Source organism: Erythrolamprus reginae, chromosome 4, assembly GCF_031021105.1.
Source record: "Erythrolamprus reginae isolate rEryReg1 chromosome 4, rEryReg1.hap1, whole genome shotgun sequence".
Classification (NCBI taxonomy): domain Eukaryota; kingdom Metazoa; phylum Chordata; class Lepidosauria; order Squamata; family Dipsadidae; genus Erythrolamprus; species Erythrolamprus reginae.
In genome coordinates, this window is record NC_091953.1 from 8,326,003 (window position 1) to 8,351,746 (window position 25,744).

The 25,744-nt window shown below is 42.0% G+C and overlaps 1 protein-coding gene across 10 annotated transcripts in view; it reads right to left on the minus strand.

The window, feature by feature from the left end:
* The window catches only part of PICALM (phosphatidylinositol binding clathrin assembly protein), a 100,532-nt gene that overhangs the window by 45,544 nt on the left and 29,244 nt on the right, over nt 1–25,744 (minus strand). For all 10 annotated transcript variants that reach the window (XM_070749596.1, XM_070749597.1, XM_070749595.1 and 7 more), the window contains exons 3-9: nt 23,068–23,143; nt 21,621–21,723; nt 11,354–11,447; nt 9,575–9,686; nt 5,214–5,320; nt 2,187–2,228; nt 61–146 (exon numbers count right to left, since the gene is read on the minus strand). In XM_070749596.1, the coding sequence (XP_070605697.1) occupies nt 61–146; nt 2,187–2,228; nt 5,214–5,320; nt 9,575–9,686; nt 11,354–11,447; nt 21,621–21,723; nt 23,068–23,143 (620 nt within the window). The remainder of the gene's footprint in view (nt 1–60; nt 147–2,186; nt 2,229–5,213; nt 5,321–9,574; nt 9,687–11,353; nt 11,448–21,620; nt 21,724–23,067; nt 23,144–25,744) is intronic.

Consider the following 25,744-nt stretch of genomic DNA (forward strand, 5'->3'; position numbering starts at 1 on the left):
ACGGAAAAGCTTCCATGCTACCCAATGCCCAATTGGCTACAAAAAGGCTCCAACACATACCTGCTAGCCGCGGTGGAATCTTTGATTTTCTTTCCTTCCAAGGAGCCCAAGTGCTGTTCTAAAGCGTCCAGAAGACTGCTTGGTGCCTACGAGGCAATTTAACCATTGGTTAGAAAATCCAAAAACATTTAATGCCAACCTTCCCAGCCTCCCGTCTGTGGACATTTTGTAAGTTGTGGTGGCGTGAGGTCAGAATGCGGTATTTCAGGCTAAGTCTGCCGATTTGCAGTAGTTCGATGCTGACTGGTTGACTCAGCCTTCCATCCTTCTAAGGTGGGTAAAATGAGGAGCCAGACTGTTGGGAGCAATAGGCTGAGTCTGTAAACTCCTGTAAAAGCACTATGAAGTGGTATATAAGTCAAAGTGCTATTGTTATTGTAAATCCTTGAAGATCTTGATTATTCCCTGGGAGATGGCAAGCCTATTGTTATGATTGAATACATTTTTTATGGCACAGAAATGACCAAAAGCATAGAAAAAATAATATAATCTTCAGGATTATTAGTTTTGTAACCCTATACTTGCTGCCTGATTGCAGGATTGGCAGCAACGTGAAGTCAAATCATCATCATCATTCTCCAGTGATTAAAATGTACAGTGGTCCCTCGATTTTCACCGGTTCGAACTTCGCGAAATGGCTATACCACGGTTTTTCAAAAATATTAATTAAAAAATACTTTGCGGTTCTTTCCCCTATACCATGGTTTTTCCCGCCCGATGACGTCATACGTCATCGCCAAACTTTCATCCGCCTTTAATAAATTTTTTAATAAACTTTAATAAATAAATATGGTGAGTAATAATCTAAATGGTTGCTAAGGGAATGAGAAATGGCAGTTTAGGGGTTTAAAGTGTTAAGGGAAGGCTTGGGATACTGCTCATAGCCAAAAATAGTGTATTTACTTCCGCATCTCTACTTCGCGGAAATTCAACTTTCGCTGGCGGTCTTGGAACGCATCCCCCGCGAAAATTGAGGGAACATTGTATTCCCGTATTTTTCAGAGTATAAGACTGACCTTTTTCCTCCCTAAAAGAGGCTGAAATTTTGGGTGCGTCTTATACTCTGAATGTAGCCGGGGGAGGGGGTTGTTTGTTTGTTTTGGGGGGTTTTGGAAGCTTTTTTTCCAGCCCTAAATAGGTGCTAATGATCTTCCCAGCTCTTACTTTGCAGGCTCTTTCATTGTTACTCTTACTACTTTGCAGGCTCTGTGCGAAGAACGTTTTTCCAGGCCTAAGTCTTTGCAGGCTTTTTTCATTGCTCTACTTGCTCCGAATATGTTTCTTTCCAGCCCTATTGATGTTCCCAGCCTGTACCGGCTTGCAAGTTCTTTTATTGTTACTCTCTCTGAATAAGAGTTTTTTAAAGCCCTAACCAGGGGATAAAATAATGTGCTAAAGCTGATTAGACTAAGGATGCTAGCCAGATGAATAGCTGATAGGCAGATTTTTTTCCCCCCATCTTCCTCCCACAAAACCAAGGTGCATCTTATACTCCGGTGCGTCTTATACTACAAAAATATGGTAAGTAGCATGCAAGGATAAAGTGATACACCTAAGAACTGACATTTAATTCCACGTTCCAAAAAATGCAATTTTAAAGTAGTTACTTCTTTAAGCCAAATCAATATATCAACTACTATAAATCTTTTGTCAGCTTTCCTTGGCTCTTGGCAACCATGTACTATTACTGAGGTATGTTTTTTTAGCTTAATACAAAAATTCAAAATATGATTTACATTCAAGAACACAAAATTTAAAAATAAATATATCCCCAGCACTCTCACCACTGTAAGAGTAACTCTGTGGCAACGAAGGTTTAGAACCAAACAAAAATATCAATAGCTTAAAGCCACAAAATATAAGCCAAAAGGAGGAAAAATGGCAGGGAAGAATACCTCCCTTCCCGCTTATCAAGGATCAATCCTGAAGAATGTAAAAATTGCCTGTACAAAGCTGAACCATGGGCAAAAGTGCATATTTTAAACTCATGGTTTTTATACCAAAACACTTCTCCATTTTGTAAGTATGATGCAAAACCAATGCACTAGAAATTACATCAAAATTGTCTTTTTGACAACTCCAGATGGCATGTACAACCAAGGTAATAATTAATCATAATGATTTACCTGAGAAAGATCTGGTATGTCTCCTCTGTCTATCCCCACTTGCTGCAAGAAAAAAAAAGATTTAATGAGATAAAGGCCTCAGCCAAACAATTTGACTAAAAACAATAAAGTTTATTGGAGCTTGTAACTTCATAAAAGAAGGATGGCTGACACAATGAACAGAATTAGAGGGGGGGATTTTTCAGGGAATCAGATGAGGAACCTGTATCTATAATCCTATTGTACTGCACTGCATTAATGTATTACAATGTACAAGTATTACAAGTCCTCGATTTACGACCACAATTGAGCCACAATTTCTGTTGTTAAGCAACACAGTTTGGTGAATTTTGTCCCATTTTATGACCTTCCTCACCACAGTTGTTAAGTGAATCACTGCAGTTGTTAAGTTAGTAAGACGGTTGTTATGTGAATCTGGTCCCCCCTTGACTTTGCTTGGCAAAAGGTCGCAAAAGGGAATCCCATAACCCAGGGGTAGGCAAAGTTGGCTCTTCTATGACATGTGGACTTCAACTCCCAGAATTCCTGAACCAATCATGCTAGCTCAGGAATTCTGGGATTTGGACCATACGTCATAGAAGAGCCAACTATGCCTGCCCCTGCCATAAACACAAGGACAATGCAACCGTTATAAATATGACTGAGCTGCCAAGTGTCTGGATTTTGATCATGTGACCCATGGAGATGATGAGATGGTCATGTGTGAAGAATGTTCATAGGTTACTTTTTCAGTTAAGTCGAGGATTACCCGTAATGCACTACCACCACACTATAACTACTAGTGTGCAAGCTGACAAATACAAATGTTTTGTTGTCTTGAAAGTTCAAGCATCTACTACATTTAATATTTTTAACAGAGATCAAAATATTTTATCAAAATACAGTGATACCTTGTCTTAAGGTACGAGGTTCTTAAGATGAAAAGTTTGTAAGACGAAACAATGTTTCCCATAGGAATCAATGGAAAAGCGATTAATGCGTGCAAGCCCAAAATTCACCCTTTTGCCAGCTGAAGCACCCATTTTTGCCCTGCTGGGATTCCCCTGAGGCTCCCCTCCATGGGAAACCCCACTTCCGGACTTCCGTTGCCAGCAAAGTGCTCATTTTTGCGATGCTGGGATTCCCCTGCTGGGATTCCCCTGCAGCATCACAAAAACATGGAAGTCCTGAGGTGGTGTTTCCCATGGAGGGGAGCCTCAGGGGAATCCCAGCAGCGCAAAAATGGGCGCTTCGCTGGCAACGGAAGTCTGGAGGTGGGGCATCCCAGCGGCGGTGGTGGGTTTGTAAGGTGAAAATAGTTTGTAAGAAGAGGCAAAAAAATCTTAAACCCCGGGGTTGTATCTCGAAAAGTTTGTATGACGAGGCGTTTGTAAGACGAGGTATCACTGTAATTTTAAAAGTAGATTTTTTGTGATCAAGACTGTTTAAGCAAACAAGCACATTTGGATTAAAAACCAATGGATCCTGGAGCTATAATACTGGCGGAACTGTGAATGTGCACATTTTCTTTGGGTTGCTGCTCTGAGCTCAATAACTTAAAAAAAACTGTGGGAAGAAATAATAGAGCAGAAAGCCCTTTTCTTTGCCAAGCCTCTTTTCCAGAGAGTGGTTAAACCAGGGGTGAAACCCAGCAGGTTCTGGAGAACTGGTACCAGAAATTTTGAGTAGTTTGAAGAACCAGTAGCGGAAATTTTGAATAATTTGCATAACTGGCGTATCCTTTCCCTGCCACGCCCATTAAGCCACATCCCACCCACCAAACTATGCCCCCAGAACCAGTAGTAAAACAAATAGTATTGCACCACTGGGTTAAACAACTCAGGAATAACATTTTAAACTCCCTAACAATTTGCTTCACGTTTATTAGATTTCCCAGAGAAAAAAAATCTTCTGCAAACCCCAGATTTTTCAGTCTACAAGTTGCCAAGAGGATATGGTAATACAATAATAAATTTTAAAAATGATTTCTACTGTATAAGAACACTTAGTATTATATATCAACAGTATTGGAAAGCAGCCAACTTGAATAAAATATTCACAAAATCTATACAGTGATACCTTGTCTTACAAACTTAATTGGTTCCAGGACGAGGTTCTTAAGGTGAAAAGTTATAAGACGAAACAATGTTTCCCATAGGAATCAATGGAAAAGCAATTAATGCATGCAAGCCCAAAATTCACCCCTTTTGCCAGCCGAAGCACCCGTTTTTGCACTGCTGGGATTCCCCTGAGGCTCCCCCTCCATGGGAAATCCCACCTCTGGACTTCTGTGTTTTTGCAATGCTGCAGGGGAATTCAAGCAGGGGAATCCCAGCATCGCAAAAACGAGTGCTTTGCTGGCAATGGAAGTCCGGAGGTGGGGTTTCCCAGTGAAGGGAGCATCAGTGAAATTGCAGCATCACAAAAACACCAAAGTCCTCGAAACCCGACCTCCGGACCTCTGTGTTTTTGCACTGCTGGGATTGCGATGAGGCTCCCCTTGCTGGGAAACCCCAGCTCCGGACTTCCGTTGCCATTGAAGCGCCCGTTTTTGCACTGCTGGGATTCCCCTGCAGCATCACAAAAACACGGAAGTCCGGAGGTGGGGCTTCCCAGCAGCGGCGGTGGATTTGTAAGGTGAAAATAGTTTGTAAGATGAGGCAAAAAAATCTTAAAACCCGGGTTTGTTTCTCAAAAAGTTTGTATGACGAGGCGTTTGAAAGATGAGGTATCACTGTATCTGCACCAATATTAAACTTCCCAAAACTTCCATTGGAGTTCTTTTTCAGTGTTCTCAGCCTGTGTTTCTCAATCTTGGCATTTCAAGATAGACTGACTTCACCTCCCAGAATTCCCCAGCCATTTATGGCTAGGGAATTCTGGGAATTGAAGTCAACCTATCTTAAAATGGCCAAGATTGAGAAGCACTGATGTAAGCCTTCAATGAAATGTTTAAATGCTCCATAAATTCTTGACAATAATGTCCCGTCAAAATATAGTAAATAATAAAACAGTAAGAATATTCTTTATGGATTAAGCAATTTTTACCTCTGCGACTTTGAGAAACTCAGAAATTCTTGCCATTCTAGTCAGAAACTTCTTATATATGTCAAGGGCTTCCTTACATTGGTTCTTTTTCATGTCAAAGTATTTTTCTGCAGAAAGAAAATTTTTACATGATGATAATCATCTTGTTTACAGCAAAAAATGTATATTACACTGTTACAAAGGTCAGGGATGTTCATAACCGTTCACTTTATTAAATTTTAAATGTCACATTTCCTTGCAGCCTGTCAATGTATTTTTGAAGGTCTGATACACCAACAACAGTTCCAAAATAAGAAAGAGTGGGATGTGAGCTGGAATTAAATTCAAACAGGTAATCACTTAAAATTAGAACTCTAAAAAAGCCTGTGTTTATACTAAATACTTAAATGAATTTCCACAGCATAAATGTATATTTGTGGTGCTCTAAAAATATCACCAAGGTTACCCTTAAATTAAAAAGTGTGTGTGTGTGTACACACTCACACCCACCCACTAAAACAAATACAAATATAATTTTTTTTTAATTCAAGGCTACATTAAAACTATTTGCTCTAGTTTTTATCATCCATGCGTGTGACTTATATCTTTTTATTCCATTTTTGGTCAATCATAACTACCACCCTGATCTTTAAAACATCAATTTTCAGATCTCAATTTTACACCATACAATCTAACATTGGTGGCAAATCATAGGTTCTTTGCAAGTACCATCACTTTATCAGCATACCAAGCTACATTCACATTACAACTCAAATGAGTGGTTTCTAACACATTTCACATCATTGCTTGTGAAAATGTTTCTTACATATTGATCCATAAACACGTTCCCTATCCACACGAAATTGCTTTCTAAACATATGATTACATACATGCTTTATTTTCATCATATACCGCTCTATTTCATACCCAACGGTCAATGTTAAATAGGGGTGGGCTTCAAAAATTTTTAACTGGCTGGAGAATTCTGGGAATTGAAGTCCACAAGTCTTAAAAGTTGCCAAGTTTGGGGACCCCTGCTGTTAAGAGTGACTTTTGGAAATTATGCAGATAAAAGAATTATGGAAGGGAATATGGAATAGTGAGATAGTGAGATAACTCATAGTGAGTTTTCTGGTTGTCCGTATCTGTTCCGCATATCTTCCCATACACATAAAGGCAGCCTGCATCCATGATGAAGAATTAATATGTCGCATACAGTGATCCCTCTATTATCGCGAGGGTTCCGTTGCAAGACCCCTCGCGATAATCGATTTTTCGCGATGTAGGGTTGCGGAAGTAAAAACACCATCTGCGCATGCGCGCCCTTTTTTCTATGGCCGCGCATGCGTAGATGGTGGAGTTTGCGTTCCCCGCCGCCCACGCAAAGGGGAAACCCCGATTCGGCTCCTCGCTGCTGCTGCGCTACCGAGCAGATCAGCTGCTGGGCGGCCGAAGGAACCTTCCCTGGGTCTTCCCCCTCTTGCTGGCGGGCGGGGCGAACGGCGGGCATCAGCGAGGAGCCGGGGTTTCCCCTTTGTGTGGGCGGTCGGGAAGACCCAGGTTGGGGGTTCGGGGGGGTGCTGGGAAGCCCCCCAGGCCGGCTGCGACCTTTTAAAACAGCCGCGCCGCTTCCCAGCTGAGTCCTGAAGCCAAACGCGGAGGTTCGCCTATGGCGTTTGGCTTCAGGACTCAGCTGGGAAGCGGCGCGGCTATTTTAAAGGGTCGCAGCCGGCCTGGGGGGCTTCACAGCACCCCCCCCGAACCCGGGTTGGGGGCTCGGGGGGGTGCTGGGAAGCCCCCCAGGCCGGCTGCGACCTTTTAAAACAGCCGCGCCGCTTCCCAGCTGAGTCCTGAAGCCAAACGCGGAAGTGGTTTTTTTTTTAAATTAATATTTTTTTTTAATCGCAATATAGCGTTTCGCGAAGATCGAGATCGCGAAACTCGAGGGATCACTGTACATGGTTTACTCTGTTTAACCCTTTTAGTTTTGATGTTGCCTGATTCCCAGGCAAGATGATCTAGTGTACATTTGGAGTTTTGCAACAAGGAGGGGTATGCATAAACCTTGCTGGCAGGCAGTTCCACTGAAGTTAATTTTCCAGTGCTAAGCTATGCCTTACTGTACCCCAGACCTGTTTAGCTGCAGAAAGTTATTAAGTGAAGAATGTCCCCAAGTTCTGCAACAATTTGACAATACTGTATTAAGCACAGGGCAGAAAGGCATTTTATTTCCTTTATTGTTGATCTGCATGTACAGGTAGTCCTTGACTTGTGACAGGGAACTCACTTTTGAAGTTGCAAGTTGCTCCCTACTAATGGTCACATGACTGCATTCTGGACACTCAGCAAGTGGTACATATTTATGGCATCTGCAATGCCCTGCAGTCACATGATCATGTTGTGACATTTTAGCTAGAACTGGTATTTATTTATTAGATTTGTATGCCGCCCCTCTCCATAGACTCGGGGCGGCTCACAGCAATAATAAACAATATACAGTGGTCCCCCGATTATCGTGAGGGTTCTGTTCCAGGACCCCTAGCGATGATCGGTTTTTCGCGAAGTAGCGGTGCGGAAGTAAAAACACCATCTGCGCATGCGCAGATGGTGTTTTTACTTCCGCCGCAGCAGCAAGGAGCCGAAGATTGGGGTTTCCCCGCCGCCCACGCAAATTCCTCACTGCTGCCGCGCTCGCCGCTTGTCCGCCGCCTGCCCGCGCGCCCTTCGCCCGCCCACGCCGTTCGCTCGCGCCGCTTCCCAGCTGAGTCCTGAAGCGAACTTCCGCGTTTGGCTTCAGGACTCAGCTGGGAAGCGGCGCTGGGGTTTCCCCGCCGCCCACGCAAACTCCTCGCTGATGCCCGCCGCTCGCCCTCCCGCCAGCAAGAGGGGGAAGACCCAGGGAAGCCGCCCAGCAGCTGATCTGCCCGGCGCCATCTACGCATGCGTGGCCATAGAAAAAAGGGCGCGCATGCGCAGATGATGTTTTTACTTCCGGGTTGAAAAATCGCGATATAGCATTTCGCAATGATCGAGATCGCGAAACTCGGGGGACCACTGTATAACAAATCTAGCAATTTAAAAGAAACACTAAAAGCCCCATTATTAAAAGCAAACATACACACAAACATACCATACATAAACTGTATAGGCCCAGGGAGATGTTTCAATTCCCCCATGCCTGACGGCAAAGGTGGGTTTTAAGAAGTTTACGAAAGGCGAGGAGGGTGGGGGCAGTTCTAATCTCTGGAGGGAGCTGGTTCCAGAGGGTTGGGGCCGCCACAGAGAAGGCTCTTCCCCTGGGTCCCGCCAAACGGCATTGTTTAGTTGACGGGACCTGGAGAAGGCCAACTCTGTGGGACCTAATCAGTCGCTGGGATTCGTGCGGCAGAAGGCGGTCCCGGAGATATTATGGCCCAATGCCATGAAGGGCTTTATAGGTCATAACCAACACTTTGAATTGTGACTGGAAACTGATCGGCAACCAATGCAGACTGCGGAGTGTTGGTATAACATGGGCATACCTAGGGAAGCCCATGATTGCTCTCGCAGCTGCATTCTGCATGATCTGAAGTTTCCGAACACTTTTCAAAGGTAGCCCCATGTAGAGAGCATTACAGTAGTCGAACCTCGAGGTGATGAGGGCATGAGTGACTGTGAGCAGTGAGTCCCGGTCCAGATAGGGCCGCAACTGGTGCACCAGGCAAACATCCCCCTGGCCACAGCTGAAAGATGGTTCTCTAATGTGAGCTGTGGATTTACTGGTGTTCGGCCATATATTGATTGGTTGATAATATGATCTGATTGCTTATTTGTACCCAGACTATCATTAGGTATTGTACCTTATGATCTTAATGACTGTATCTTTTCTTTTATGTACACTGAGAGCATATGTACCAAGACAAATTCCTTGTGTGTCCATTCATACTTGGCCAATAAAGAATTATATTCTGTTCTATTCCATTCCATTCTTAAATTCAATACACTGTATGCAGAGTATTCCCTATTAAATGGAAATGTGTGGCCTGCTTATTCTACTCAAAGTCTTGGCATCCATCAATCTAACAAACATAAACTATGATAACAACACTTGAATTAACATCGAATCTATTAACCAATATTGCCACATTCCATAAAGAAGGAACAAAGAAAAAAGTGTAATCTGATTATGTGGCGAATGGCTTTACAGAAAAAAATATAATTTTAAAGAACCGATTCTGCCAAAATTATTCTGAATCAACTTGTATTCAGGATTATTTCTGTTTATATGTAAAGAAAGGGTGCTCTTAAAGGCTGATCTGAAACTGTCTTGAAAAAACTATGAAAATGAAATTCACAACCTTACTAAGTAAGTATAAGGAGTAAGTGATTGAGAAAGTTCTTACCCAGCAAATTAATAATCCCTTCATTATAGGCTGCAAAAAGTCTAATGGCATCTTTGAAAAGGAGCATGAAGGCTGCATTAATTATACCATTTGTGAGTTCATTGCTATTTACCTGTAAACAGGGGGGGAAAAGAGAAAAAGAGAAGTTTAGCAAACTGGGGGGTTGGGGGCGGAGACGACCATCCATGCTATCTTCTACTTTATATTGCAGATACAGATTTACATATAACCTCATTCAGACAGTCCTTGATTTACAACAGTTCATTCAGTGACCATTTGAAGTTACAATAGCCCTGGAAAAAGTGGCTTATGACCATTTTTCATGCTTAAAGATTGTTGCAGTGTCCCCAGGGTCATGCACTTTACATTCAGATACATGGTATGTATTTATGGTGGTGGCAATGTCCCAGGATCATATAGCAATAGCCCTTAGACTTATATCCCGCTTCACAGTGCTTTTACAGCCCTCTCTAAGTGGTTTACAGAGTCAGAATATTAGCCCCTAACAATCTGGATCTTCATTTTACCGACTTGAAACATAGAAGATTGATGGCAGAAAAAGACCTCATGGTCCATCTAGTCTGTCCTTATACTATTTCCTGTATTTTATCTTAGGATGGATATATGTTTATCCCAGGCATGTTTAAATTCGTTACTGTGGATTTACCAACCACATTTGCTGGAAGTTTGTTCCAAGCATCTAGTACTCTTTCAGTAAAATGATATTTTCTCACGTTGCTTCTGATCTTTCCCCAATTAACCTCAGATTGTGCCCCCTTGTTCTTGTGTTCACTTTCCTATTAAAAACACTTCCCTCCTGAACCTTAATTTTACCCTTTAACATATTTAAATGTTTTGATCATGTCCCCCCTTTCTCTTCTGTCCTCCAGACTATACAGGTTGAGTTCATTAAGTCTTTCCTGATACGTTTTATGCTTAAGACCTTCCACCATTTTTGTAGCCTGTCCTTGGACCTGTTTAATTTTATCAATATCTTTTTGTAGGTGAGGTCTCCAGAACTGAACACGGTATTCCAAATGTGGTCTCACCAGCGCTCTGTACAGCGGCATCACAATCTCCCTTTTCCTGCTTGTTATACCTCTAGCTATGCAGCCAAGCATTCTACTTGCTTTCCCTACTGCCTGACTGCAGTATTGTTATTGCAAACACTAGCCCAGAGCAATCACATTCGCCAGCTTTGATCATTTTTATCTGTACAATTAACAGAAGAACTCAGTGGAACAAAGTCTGGTCTTGCTACCTGGATCTACTAACAGTCCTGAGTTTCTACTCATTCAGATATCAAATTAACTATGTTTAAAGAAATTGAAACAATTGTAAGAATGTTCCACCTTATATTTTGAAGTTCAAACCAGAATATGGATTCTATAAACAATGATAATACAAACCACATTTGAATACATTTCAACCCAGCTACTAGTTCTGAACTACAGTCAATATGAAGTCTATTTTCTGTAACACAACAGTGCATTTTAAATGCTTCACAAATATATTTAGCTACAGGCATATTTTATATCATGCAATATGCATGTTCTATATTATATACATACATGTATGTGGGAAGAACTCTCCATACACATAAAAGCCAATATACCATTTTTAGGCAAACATAGTACCTTACGCAAATTTAGCATGGTGTTTAGATGTCATTAAAGAGACATCAGTTAAATCAGATAGACGAACATGATATCATAAGATTAATTCTGATCATTAAAACTCTTGTCTAATATTTCTTTATGAGTACCTAAAATGACTTACGTTGAAATCAAGCAGTGCATCCATCTGGTTTTGTATAATTGGTACAGTTTTTATCAGTTTTTCAGTATTCATTGTTCGCATGACTCCATCAGCTCTATTAAAAAATAAAATAAAACTAGTTAGATAACTAAATGGAATTAGATTAGAATAGAATACAATAGAATAGAATAGAATTATTTATTGGCCAATTGTGATTGGACACACAAGGAATTTGTCTTTGGTGCATATGCTCTCAGTGTACATAAATGAAAAGATACATTTGTTAAGAATCATGAAGTACAACACTTAATGATTGTCATAGGGTATAAATAAGCCATCAGGAAACAATCAATATTAATAAAAATTGTAAGGATACAAATAACAAGTTACAGTCACACAGTCATAAGTGGGAGATGGGTGATAGGAACGATGAGAAAACTAATAGTAATAGTAATCCAGCCTTAGTAAATAGTTTGACAGTGATGAAGGAATTATTTGTTTAGCAGAGTAACGGCATTCAGGAAGAAACTGTTCTTGTGTCTAGTTGTCTTGTGTGCCCTATAGTGTCATTTTGAGGGTAGTTGAAACAATTTATGTCCAGGATGCGGGGGTCAGTAAATATTTTCACGGCCCTCTTTTTGACTCATGCAAGTATATAGACCCTCAATGGAAGGCAGATTGGCAGTAATTGTTTTTGGATCTAATATCCGCCACAGATGTTTCCAGGGTTCCATTCTGGTTTTTTTTTTTCCACTTGCTTTTTTTCATGTACGCAGAAAAAAGTAGCGATTTGGATTGGGTTTAATTTCTGAACTACCCTGCCTTTTCCCAATAAAACTATTTTGTTATGTAGTTTGGGTTGGAATTTCTAATATACACAAACTGGGAGATAGTTTGGAGTTTTAAGAACCAGATATACTAATAGATTTTCAAGAATTATCCCCCACTTTCTTCAGCTTCCATCCAACTAGAAACTCTGGCTGTTAAGTTTGCAACAGTCTAAAGTTTGCACATGTATGCTTCCTGATGCCACTTATTTTCAGATCAATTCAGTCTATTACTAATAGTCTTCTCAGAGTTCCTATCTCCCATCTCATCCCACTTATGATTGTATGACGGTAACTTGTTCCTTGTACCCAGATCAGTATATCACGAACCTAATTATCAACTGTCTTTTACTTTCCCTGAAACAAGTGTTTAGTTTCTCTGAAGCAAACACAAGAAAAATGAAAGTGTTTGAGAATTGAGTCATTGCTTAATAGAATACACCACAACTTTTTTTATTGTGGTGTATGTGCATTTAAAAATTTTCATTAAATAATTTTTCCAGAGAGCAAAAGCAATAAAATTTTTAAGCTAGAGTGAAAGAGAGAGAAAAAATAGAAAAGTGAAAAAGAAATATAGAAAAAATAATGAGGCTTCTAATCTTGTACATTTATATTTTATTCAATCTCTCTGTTCGGGTCTGTGAGACCCGAAATCAAGGTTTGAGACCCTGTAAAAAATTTTCCCTGCATATCTGAAACTTGAAATTTCATGACTTTTCATCATTTCAGGGGTTCTCTCTATGAGAATTTTTTTTGGGGGGGTGGGAGGTTTCTTTCTTGCTGAAAAAAAAAACCTCCCTAATGTTATGTTCCCGGGTCACCCTGACCCGGACCGAAAACTCTTCATTTGCAGTGCTTATGTTTGGTCTTTTTGAAAGCTTTTTTCACTTGGAAAGTAGTCTGAACATTTCTTCACACAATGGAATGAAAATTGAACTGAAAAAATTAATCCTTATTGGTTTATTTTGCCCATAAATGTGCCTCCCCCCCGTTTTTGTGAAAGTTTTTTCAATTTATGGATAGTTTTGCTTGCAAAATGCAGTCTATTTTACTGGAGTTGGTGTGGGAATGGTACCTTGAACATTTCTGAATATAAGAAAAATATAAAGGAACTGAAAAAAATGATTCTTACTGGTTTTTTAACATCAGAAATAAGCCCCCCCCCCCCCTCAGCTGCTTGCAATCATTTTCACTTTTTATTTTTTTATGCTCCAAATCCAAAATATTCTTTAAAATCTTAGGCATTCATTTACTCAATTTAACAATGCTGATCATCAAAAAATATTTTTGGGGTGGTGGCTAATTGTTTTCTGGGCAAAAAAAATTCATAACTTCGAATCTGTTTCTGTTCGTATATGACCGGACCAAAAATATTTTTTTTAGGTACTTGAATTTGATCTTTGTGAAAACTTTTTCAACTGGAAAACTAGTTTGAACATTTATGAACATAATGATATGAAAATTGAACTGGAAAAATTGAGACTTATATTTTTATTTTGATCAAAAAGCCCCTCCCCCCATCCTTTCTGAATTTCGTGTCAATTTCTATTTTTTAAGGCTACAAATCCCTAAGAAATTTTCCCCCAAAAGGTTTGATATACTAAATTGAACATTTCTGAATATAAGAAAAATATAAATGAACTGAAAAAAATGGTTCTTATTGGTTTATTTTTGCCACAAAAGGGACACCCCCCCCCGGCCTTGCTGTGTGCCATTATTGTCACTGTTTATACATATTTGTCTAGAAATATTTGGAATATCCTTTTGAAAATCAACCACATTGTAGCCAGATAACTAATTTTATGAAAGAAATCCATTTTACTAAAAAAAAGTATGTAAGTTTGAAATTAACAGCATAATTTTTATATAAATTGAAATAACTTTATATGCAAAATAAACCAATATGCATCAATTTTTCCACTTCAATTTTCATATCATTATGTTCAGAAATGTTCAAGCTACAAATCCAACACCAACTTTAGCAAAATTGAATGTATTCTGCTAGCAAAACTATCCATAAAGTGAAGACTATGTCACAGAAACGGGGGGGAGGCACATTTATGTGCAAAATAAACCAATAAGGGTTAATTTTCTCAGTTCAATTTTCATATCATTGTGTGCAGAAATGTTCAAGCTACCAATCCCACACCAACTTTAGTAAAATAGAATGGATTTTGCAAGCAAAACTATCCATAAATTGAAAAAACTTTCACAAAAACGGGGGGGAGGCACATTTATGTGCAAAACAAACCAATAAGGATTAATTTTTTCAGTTCAATTTTCATTCCATTGTGTGCAGAAATGTTCAAACATGTCTCCAGGTGAAAATAGGCGTTGATTGCTTACCTGAACGCCTCTTCTCGTACGGTGAGCGGGTACAGCAGTCACATGGGTTGCTCATGTCCAATCCGGTGGAACTGAGCCTAGTGTTAAAAAAGCTTGCCGGATCCGCCCCTTCCCCAGAATTCGCGAATCCATAGACTAGGCTCAGCTGTGAAGCTCTGTAGTGTTCAACTCTTATTGTTAGAGGAAAAAAGGATTATAGGAAGGTAAGGAAGACACATACAAGGGCGGGAAGTGACTGCTGTACCCGCTCACCGTACGAGAAGAGGCGTTCAGGTAAGCAATCAACGCCTATTCTCCGTACTGAAGGAGCGGGTCCAGCAGTCACATGGGACATACCCAATAGATGGTCCCTAGGGTGGGATTAGATTGCTATCGTGTGAGATAACGGATTGGAGTACCCTTCTGCCAAAGGCAGCGTCCGCTGAAGCGTAAGCATCAATCTTGTAGTGCCTGATGAAGGAATTTGGTGAGGCCCAAGTGGCTGCTTTGCAGACCTCCTCCAACGGGGCTTGAGTCGCCCAAGCGGCCGAGGTGGCTGCGCTTCTGGTGGAATGCGCTGTGATGTTCCTTGGAACTGAGAGGGAGGCCGATTCATAGGCCTTAGATATAGTCCCTCTGATCCAACGGCCTATTACTGTTGAAGACACTTTGGTCCCCATGACTCTGGGGTGATAGGCTATAAACAGTGCTTCTGACCTCCGAAAGGGTCCTGTGCGTTGGATATAGATTCTCAGCGCTCTAACAAGATCCAGAGTGTGCCATCTAATTGCCAAGGGATGGTCTCGTTGGAGGCAGAAGGAAGGTAGGACAATATCCTGAGTTCTGTGGAACATGGAACTGACCTTGGGTAAGAAGGTAGGGTCCAGTCGCAAGACTACCTTGTCCTGATGGAACTGACAAAGGTCCTGCCTGATTGAGAGGGCAGCCAGCTCCGAAATGCGTCGAGCAGAGGTAATAGCCACCAGGAATGCTACCTTAAAGGATAAGTACCTTAGGGACGCTGATTTTAGGGGTTCGTATGGTGCCTGCGTGAGGGAATGGAGAACCCGAGGCAAATCCCAAGATGGATACCTGTGGACCTTGGAAGGTCTGAGGTTGGCTATGCCCTTGAGAAATTCCTGAACCTCTGGAAAGGATCGGAGAGGCTGTCTGCGGGGGCCCCCTAGGACAGATGAAATGGCTGCCAGATGACGCCGGAGGGTGCTGGTAGAAAGTCCTTTATGAAAGCCTTGCATAAGGAAGGAGATGATTCTGTGTATGGGAATGCACAGAGGGGAGAGGCCTTCCTGTAGGCACCACTGGTGAAACTTGGACCACGTGTGGTCGTAGATTCGATTGGTCGAACTCCTTCTGGCCCTTAAAATGACCTCCGCTGTATCGGGGTCATGACCACGCAGTTCTAAGTCTCTCCTGATAACAGCCAGGCGGTGAGGTGGAACCACTCCGGGTCTGGATGGAATGAGGCCCCCTGCCGCAGCATATCCCCCGAAACGGGGAGTCGCCAGGGGTCCTGAACGGACAGCTGTTGGAGATCCGCGAACCAGGGTCGACGGGGCCAATGCGGGGCGATTAAGATCAATCGGGCCCTCTCGGTGAGGACCTTGTGAATCACGTCCGGAAGAATTGGAATTGGAGGAAAGGCGTAAAGTAGGCCTGGTGGCCATGGGCTCCGGAGGGCATTGATTGCTTCCGCTCCCGGGGATGGAAATCTGGAAAAGAAGCGAGGGAGTTGGGCGTTCGCATTGGTCGCGAAGAGATCCAGAATAGGTAGGCCGAATCTGAGGCAGATCTGATGGAACAGGTCCTGATGGAGGTTCCACTCTCCTGGGTCTATCGTTGCTCGAGATAGCCAATCCACCTGGACGTTGAGGCTCCCCGAGATGTGGTCGGCTAGGAGCGACCGAAGATGTTTTTCCGCCCAAAGGCCTAACTTGAGGGCCTCCCTCATGAGAGCCTTGGATCTCGTGCCCCCCTGTCTGCAGATATGGCTTTTTGTGGCAATGTTGTCGGTGAGAATGAGAACGTGCCGGTTGGGAATGCGAGGACAGAAATGTTTCAGAGCCAGAGAAACGGCTCTTAATTCTAGCCAATTGATTGGCCTGGAAGCTTCCTCCGGGGACCACGTGCCCTGGGCTATCATCCCCTGGGCGTGGGCGCCCCATCCCGATAGACTGGCATCTGTGGTGATGACAAATTGATCCGGGCACCTGAACGGGGATCCTTTGTCCATGGCCGGAGACTTCCACCACTTGAAGGATCTGCGAACACTTGGTGGAATGACAATGCGACGATTTGAGTTGCTGTGCCCCGATCTCTGAAAGGGTAATAGGAGCCACTGAAGTTCCCTAGCATGAAGGCGAGCCCAGGGAATGATGCCTATGCATGACACCATCTTCCCCAAAAGGGAAGACAGAGTTACTATGGATACTGAAGGTTTGGATAAAATGTTGGAAATTAACTCCCCTATACTGAATTTTCTCTCGGGAGAGAGAAAAACCTGGGAGGATTCTGAATTAATAATGGAACCCAGGTGTAAAATGGATGTGGAAGGTTGGAGATGACTTTTATCAAAAGTTGATGGAAAATCCATGGTCCTGAAGGACTGACATGGTGACAGACAGGTCTGAAATCACTTTCTCTAGGGAGTTCCCATGAATCAAAATATCATCAAGATAACATAAAATGTGGATGGGAGACGCCCGGATATAGGCCGCCAGGGACCCCAAGAGCTTTGTAAAGACCCGAGGGGCCGAGGAAAGGCCAAATGGCATTGCCCTATACTGGAAATGCCTACCTTGAAAGGAAAAACGTAAAAACTTTCTGTGGCACTTGGCTATAGGAATGTGAAGGTAGGCCTCAGTGAGGTCTAAAGAGACCATGAAATCTCCCGTGTGGATGGCGGCCAAAATAGAAGATAAGGAGTGCATCTTAAACTTCCTATATTTGATGAATAGGTTCAGCTTCTTTAAATCCAAAATAGCTCTCCAACCTCCGGAGGACTTTGGCACCATAAATAGGATGGAGTAAAATCCTAGGCCCTTCTGACCGGAAGGGACCGGTTGAATGGCTCTGATTGACAATAAATGAGAAATGGCCTCCTCCATACGGTTACAATCTGAGGATGACCTGGGAGAAGGGCAGGAAATAAAACGTTTCGGGGGAGGAGAAACAAATTCTAATAGAAGGCCTGTTTGAACGGTGTCAATGACCCAGGGGTCCTTGGAGGTGAGACGCCAATTAGAGGCGAAATGGGCTAGGCGACCCCCTATGGGAATTGAGGAAAAATTACCATCTAGGTTTTTTTGAAGCCCTGTTAGAGGACGCTCCCCTTTGGAAGCGAAAACCTCTGCCCCTGGAGTTCCTACCTTGGGAACGAAAGCGGGGGGAATACTGACCTGGAGATCTCTGATAGGAAGCCGCTTGATCTGGCTGGCGCCCTGGGCGACGAAAGGACTGTATTTTGGTAGCCTTTTTGGTGGTTGGGCCCAAGACTTTCTTCTTGTCCGTGGTTTCCGTGAGGAGTGGATCCAGAAGATCACCGAAAAGAAGATCGCGCTTTAAGGGACCCTGGGATAACTGCCACTTCTGGCGTACTCCCGCTTGCCAAGGGCGAATCCATAGGAGTCTTCTTGCCGTTGTAGAAGCTGCAATAGACTTAGCAGAAAATCTAGTAGATTGCAAGGTGGCATCAGCCACGTACTGGGCAGCTGCAAAGACCTTGTTGAAGTCTTGTTGACCTCTCAAGTCATCGGGAGGAATATGCTGTTGTAGTTGGCGAAGCCACAGAAGCATGGCTCTGGAGAAAAAGGAAGCCGCTGCAGAACTTTTAATGGCCCAGGAATCTGCGGTGAATCCTCTTTTGAGCATTTGTTCAATCCGCTTGTCCTCTGGGCGGAGGACTTCCTCTGCTTCGCCTGGCACAGCCGCTGCCGAGTGAAGGATCTTGACAGGTTCATCCGGTTTAGGAAAGGAGAGGAGCTCTTCATAGGAAGAGGAAAGTTTGTACAATTTTCTGTCCTTGGTGGAGGGATTAAGGCCAGAGGCTGGGAAATCCCACTGTTTAAGTAGGGCATCTTTAAACAATTTAGGCATAGGAATTACCTCGTTATCCTCCTGTTCCTCTGTGAAGTAAGGTAAGTTCTCCTCCGGGGGATCAGTGGAAGTAGAGGCTTGTTTCTCCTGGGCCGCTAATCCCGTAGAAATTCTAGCTTTGAGGAGGAGAGATTTGAACAATTGAGAAGGAAAAATAGTAATTGGAGAAGGAACCTTTATTTGGGATTCCTCATCATCTGAGAGACCTTGAAAGGGATCCTCATCATCCTCCAAATCCTCATATTCGTCCTGAGAGGAATCTGAATCCTCCTGAATAGGAGCTCTAACCGCTGGGGAGGAACCCAAGGGGCGGGAGGGACGAGGAGGAGGAGGAAGTACGGAAAGCTCATTGATGGAGGAGAGTTTGGCATCAATGGCCTTGGACAACACAGAAAAAATAGATTGGAACTCAGGAGGTAAACTAGAAATATCAGCAGGAATGGCAGAAGAATCCCTAAAGGCCTGGGAGGATCCTGGCTGGGGGGAATCTTCAATAATATCTGGTTCCTCTGGACCTATGCCCCATAGATTAGGTTGGGGTCTGTCTAGGTTAGGCTCATCCAGAGATAACACAGGGACCCCAGAAGGAGGTAGACTAGAAGCCTCTGGAGGGTCTTGACTACTGAGTACTTGGGCCTGTACTTTCAAACGTTTTGCTGATTTATCATGGATTCTTTGTAGGGCTAGGTCCCTTCTCTTCTCGGCCCTGGTGACCTTGGTCGAGGGGCGGGCCCCTGGAGAAGAGGAGGAAGAGGCCTGGGGGATACTAGTAATTTCATCGCCTGTAGGCCTGGCCTCTCTGGGACCTTTAGTTGTGCCTCTCTTGGGAAAAGTAGCCATAGTCTGACAATTAACAGAAGACAAGGCTGAGCCAATAACTGAATAATTAAGGAGAAGAATTTCAAGTACTTCCCAAGAGGAATGGATCCTGCTTCGAGGCCTCGAAGCTGCTGAGACTTGAGGGCAATCTGGGCAAACCCAGAGTTCGTGTCCCCAGATCCAGCGGGGCCCAGCCTCCCTAAACTTTTTAATTAAGTAAACCAAGGCACTCTGGTTGGAGGCTTAGCCGGTGGAGAATTAAGCCTGGGCGTCCCAAGGCCCGCTCCGGGATCCACGCGGTGGACTGAGGCCTACGCGGCTGGCAGAAGGCCAACACGAGAGGCCTAAATTTAAAAATGGGCGCGAAGGCCTTCGCGCCGAAAATCACTCCGAGATAGGACTTTTAAAGGGGAAGCGATCGACTAAGTCCAGGAGACTGGAAAGGCGTCTCACTCCGCAGGAGGTATATTAAAGCCCTTTAATCATATTACAATAATGAATAAATAAATCAATACTTGCACCGAGACCTCCAGGCCAAGGGATTAAAGGAATCCACAAGCGGCCGCGGGAATCGTATACGGCAAAACAGCCGGGGGAAAACGAAACCGCAACTTCTCCAAAGGAAAAAAAACCGAGCCTCAAACGGCTGGCGCTATCCGTGCAAGTAAATAATAATGGTAAAACAATTCTTACTACTTTTGAAGGAAAAGATCGAAGGGAAGGTGTTAGAATGTTGAACGAGCTATCACAATACAACCGCAGGATATGCGAACTGAGCGAATTCTGGGGAAGGGGCGGATCCGGCAAGCTTTTTTAACACTAGGCTCAGTTCCACCGGATTGGACATGAGCAACCCATGTGACTGCTGGACCCGCTCCTTCAGTACGGAGAAAAGCTTTCAAAAAGACCAAACATAAGCACTGCAAATGAAGAGTTTTCGGTCCGGGTCAGGGTGACCCGGGAACATAACATTAGGAACTTTTTTCGAACAGCATACAAGGGTTAAGGTTCCATATAGATTTCTTCATCTCCATAATCTACCTGTTTAATCAGGAAATTCATAAATAATAAATTCCATGTTTTTCAGCCAAAAGTTTGGAAGATTTCCAGTCGCTACTAAATGTCCTACAGGGAGTCCTTGACTTACAACCACAATTGAGCTCAAAATTTAAGTTGCTAATTGAGATATTCATTAAGTGAATTTTGTCCCACTTTATTACCTTTCTTGCCAGAGATGTTAAGTGAATCACTGTACTAGTTAATAACATGACTGTTGTTAATTTGTCTTGCTGATTGACTTTTCTTATCAGAAAGTCATAAAGCCACTTAATTTCAATCTCCCCCACCACAATTACAATAATATGTCCAAAATTATTGGTCCATTATTTGTTTGTCTCCATTTCTAATTTTAGTCAGAATTATACATTTCATTGCAAATAATAATAATAATAATAATAATAATAATAATAATATATTAGATTTGTATGCCGCCCCTCTCCGAAGACAAATCCAATATTAAAAAACATCTACAAACCCATATCATACCATACATAAACTATATTAGCCTGGGGATACCTCAACTACCCCATGCCTGGCGACATAGGTGGGTCTTCAACAACTTTCGAAAGGCAAGGAGGGTGGGGGGCGGTTCTAATCTCTGGGGGGAGTTGATTCCAGAGGGCAGGGGCTGCCACAGAGAAGGCTCTTCCCCTGGGGTCCACCAGATGATATTGTTTAGTCGACGGGACCCGGAGAAGGCCAACTCTGTGGGACATTATCGGCCAATGGGATTTGTGCAGCAGAAGACGGTTCCGAAGGTATTCTGGTCTGATGCCATGTAGGGCTTTATAGGACATTACCAACACTTTGAATTGTGACCGGAAACTAATCGGCAGCCAGTGCCAATATTAATTTTTAGAGACTAATTTTGCTACTGGTTTTCACTGTTAGTATGCTGTTATTATTTTGTCTTCGAATTGTTCCATATTATCAGGGTGGATTTAGCAGGAGTGATATAACAGTTCAGTAGTACTAATGTTTAAATTGTTTAAGCAATTTCTAGACCAGTTTTGAGAAAGGATCAGATTTTGAAGCTGTGAAAATTATTTCACACGCTTTCAATTTTTAGATCCTGAATTATTCTGCATGATTTAAGCAAACACTGCAAACAAGTTTTGATGCATTCACCTGAGTGAGATACTTACCCTCTTTTTACTTTTGTAAAGTCAAAAGCTACTTGTCTGTAGGAAACAGCTTTCTCATTCAAATATCTGCTATATCTCCTAATAAATGTGGACATATCATATCCTAAAGGAAGCAAACAGAAAGCAAGTTATTTCTTATGTGAAACCAGATTAATATTAAAGGGGTATATGATGACATTCAAAGGACTGCCAACTAGCAAATTTATATATTTGAATCAGTGGAATAATCATTAGCAGCATATGTGTTTTGCTATGAACCACGTCAGATATTATGCCCTGAGTTCCCCCACTCCACCCCCATTTTGCTTATTGACGCAACTTTGGGAGTACAGGCAGTGGTTTATTGATTAGCTTAAATAAAACTGCAATATATGTAGTCCTCAACTTATAATTGCACTGGTGCTGCCCATTATGGTCATAAGATGTAACACTTGTACAGTGGGTTACCCAAGTGACAGTCCAATTTTTACATCCTTGTATGTGGCAGTCATTAAGTGACAACATTGATGATAAAGCAAACTCATTATTCATTGTGGGGTAGTTTGCTGAAAACTGGACATGAAAACTTGGCAAAAAAGATGATAAAATGCAGTCACATGGCTGTGGGATGTTGCAAATGGCTTTAAATATGGATTAGTGATGGGTAGTCGTGATCTTGGGGGGGAAGCTGTTGGAACTTCTGAATCAGGTCATAATTATTTGGGGGAGGGGGGTTGTAGCATTCTAAGTTTAAATGGTCACTAAGTGATCAGTTATATGTTATGGACCATCTTTATAAAGTCTGCCATCTTTCTCCTTCTTAATGTATTTTTCAAAGCAAATAATAACAACAACAACAACAACAACAACAACAACAACAACAATAATAATAATAATAATAATAATAATAATAAGTGATTGGGAACTGCAGCAAGCTTTCTTCACCATTGCTGCCTTTATCCAACATTATAGTATTTGCCTTCAATATTTTTCCATTTAACCTTCAAGCTTTTCCAGACTCTAACTTTTTCCAAATTTGTGAGCAATTGCTAGAAAGCAAGAAGCCAAACCTAAGCCTGGATGAGCGATGCAGCAAAAACTTTCCTTGCTGACCCTTATCCATTTACTGGTTTTGAGACTGATACTTTTTAATGGCTGTCATTCAATGTATACGGACCTGAGGGTAGAAAATTAGTCTTAAAACTGAGTAGACATTTAGGAGAAAATAACCTGAGGCTCTTTCTATTCAAGGAAGCACTCAAAGCAACTAATAAAGTAAAAATATTTGTAAACATGTAAATGTATTCTTCATAGGGGCAAAGGGGGCTTTTAGTTTTTATCATAGCGCAACTCAGCTTTTCTTGCTAGAGTGTTTCATTGGATATAAGATGCTAAAGACTGAGAACTAAAACTGCAAAACTCTATTCAGAAAAGTTAGTGATTAGTTTACACAGATTGAATAATTTACCTTGCAATCCACTTTTGTCCAAGAAATTGCTCAAGTTAAACAATGTGTTTCTGGAAGCCAGGTACTGGGTAAAACGCTGGAAAGAATAAAAGAACTCAGTTATTCAGCTGGAATTGTACATCGCTCAATATATTTCTCATAGAAACATAGAAACATAGAAGTCTGACGGCAGAAAAAGACCTCATGGTCCATCTAGTCTGCCCTTATACTATTTTCTGTATTTTATCTGTATTTTATCTCATAGTGAATGGAATTTAATATTCTGATAATCCAGTATATAAACACAGTCTGTTCACCAGGTTAAAGAAAACCAATTGTGAGCCAACAGATTTCTCTGGAAATAAATACAGTGATACCTTGTCTTACAAACTTAATTGGTTCCGGGACAAGGTTCTTAAGGTGAAAAGTTTGTAAGATGAAACAATGTTTCCCATAGGAATCAATGGAAAAGTGATTAATGCGTGCAAGCCCAAAACTCACCCCATTTGCCAGCCGAAGCGCCCGTTTTTGCACTGCTGGGATTCCTCTGAGGCTCCCCTCCATGGGAAACCCCACCTCCGGACTTCTGTGTTTTTGCGATGCTGCAGGGGAATCCCAGCATCGCAAAAATGAGCACTTCGTTGGCAACGGAAGTCCGGAGTTGGGGTTTCCCAGCGAACGGAGCATCAGTGAAATCGCAGCATCGCAAAAACACGGAAGTCCTCGAAACCCCACCTCCGGACCTCTGTGTTTTTGCGATGCTGCGATTTCACTGAGGCGCCCCTTGCTGGGAAACCCCACCTCCAGACTTCCGTTGCCAGCGAAGCGCCCGTTTTTGCGCTGTTGGGATTCCCCTGGTGGGATTCCCTTGCAGCATCACGGAAGTCCGGAGGTGGGGTTTCCCATGGGGGGGAGCCTCAGGGGAATCCCAGCAGCACAAAAACAGGCGCTTCGCGGGCAACGGAAGTCCGGAGGCGGTCCATCCCAGCGGTGGGTTTGTAAGGTGAAAATAGTTTGTAAGAGGCAAAAAAAATCTTAAACCCCGGGTTTGTATCTCGAAAAGTTTGTATGACAAGGCGTTTGTAAGATGAGGTATCACTGTATTAGGAGAAGAATTGCTAGCCTGTGATCTCATAAAAAGCGACGCTGATTGCAAATCTTGTCAGAGTAACTATAACTTTATCTGAAAGTTAAGAAACATGACTAGTTTGCTTTAAAATGTTGAGTGTTTCACCACTGGCCTACCTAGAACAATGCAGACAACTGTATAGCAAGCACTTTAGTCATTTAATCAGTCACGATTTAACCATGTAGTTAATGATGCTGATTTCGGATGACTCATACCTAGCCCATTAATTTCTCAGTCTTGTCTAGCCCACAGCTTCCTGTTTCTTTACTGATAAAGTTCTCACTAATGCCAAAGACATGAATTGCACGGTATAAACAAAAGTATTGTAGTATGAGGTAAGGAGCTAGTTTAATACTCCGGATATGTTTCTCAGAATGATGTAGCATCAATGTTCTGTAAATATACCAGTCTGCCCCACCCCTTTTGCTAGGAAAATTATATGCCTGAGACACAAGTTAGTACAGGCAACATTAAATAGACAAACCGAAAAGCATTGCTTCTGCTCAGAGAAGAGGATTATAATTGGAGTACTGCTATACTTTTACTTGGGACAATTAGAAATTGTTTTTAGTGAAAAGGGATTAAGAAAACATTATTCTTTAAGAGAGTGGAAGCCAAAATTCATGGAAAGGCACAATTAACATTGCACTTCAGATGAGATTCTGAATACAGATAGTACTCAACATGCAATCATAACAGAGCCTTCCCCTTAAGGTGATGGCCATAAAACAGGTCGGTAATATGACCAACTCAATTTTATGATCTTTTTTGTGGCAACATTAAATGAACATGGCAGTCATTATGAGAACCTAGTGTCTTTCTGTGGCATGATTTTGCTAAAAAACAGAAACAGCTGTTGCAAAACAGTCATGCAACAAATGGGGTCATGTTGCCAAACATGTTGCAACATGACTGTATGGAGTATGTACATGTGTAATATGACTATTGCAACTTCAGAAACAGGTAATAATTTCCTTTTTTCAGGTAAGTCATAACCACAACCGGTTACGAAGCAAACATTCGTAAGTCAAGGACTATCTGTAGTAGCATTGAGAGATTTCAGAAGACTTTTGTTTTTTACAGTACATAAAAACTGAGTGGAAGTAGGAATTGACCTAAAGCACCCATGAGAAAGTTTTATCAGTTTGGCTTTCAAGATGAAGTTATATTTAAACATCTCATTTAGAGATAGTGAGACAAGGGACCCCTTACCAAGAACCATAGATGCATGTTGTACATGGACACAAATGTACAGCCTGCAGAAATACTTCAAGTCAAGGAATGTAACATACATCTTTTTATCAGATAAATTTGTATAGAATTATATAGATGATTAACATGTATGGTTACTTTCCTATTATATATGATATTGCCAAGTCTGCATATGTTAGAAATTATGGATGAGCAATTTAAGAGTTCCTTTTTTTCCTGAACCCTGTCTGCTTTTCTTTACCATGGTTAAATCATATAATAACTAACAAATATCATTCAAAATACAATGTCCTTCAGACTGCTTTGTTTTGAAACTAGCACTCAGCACTTTAAATCTGAGGTGCAAATACACTTAAA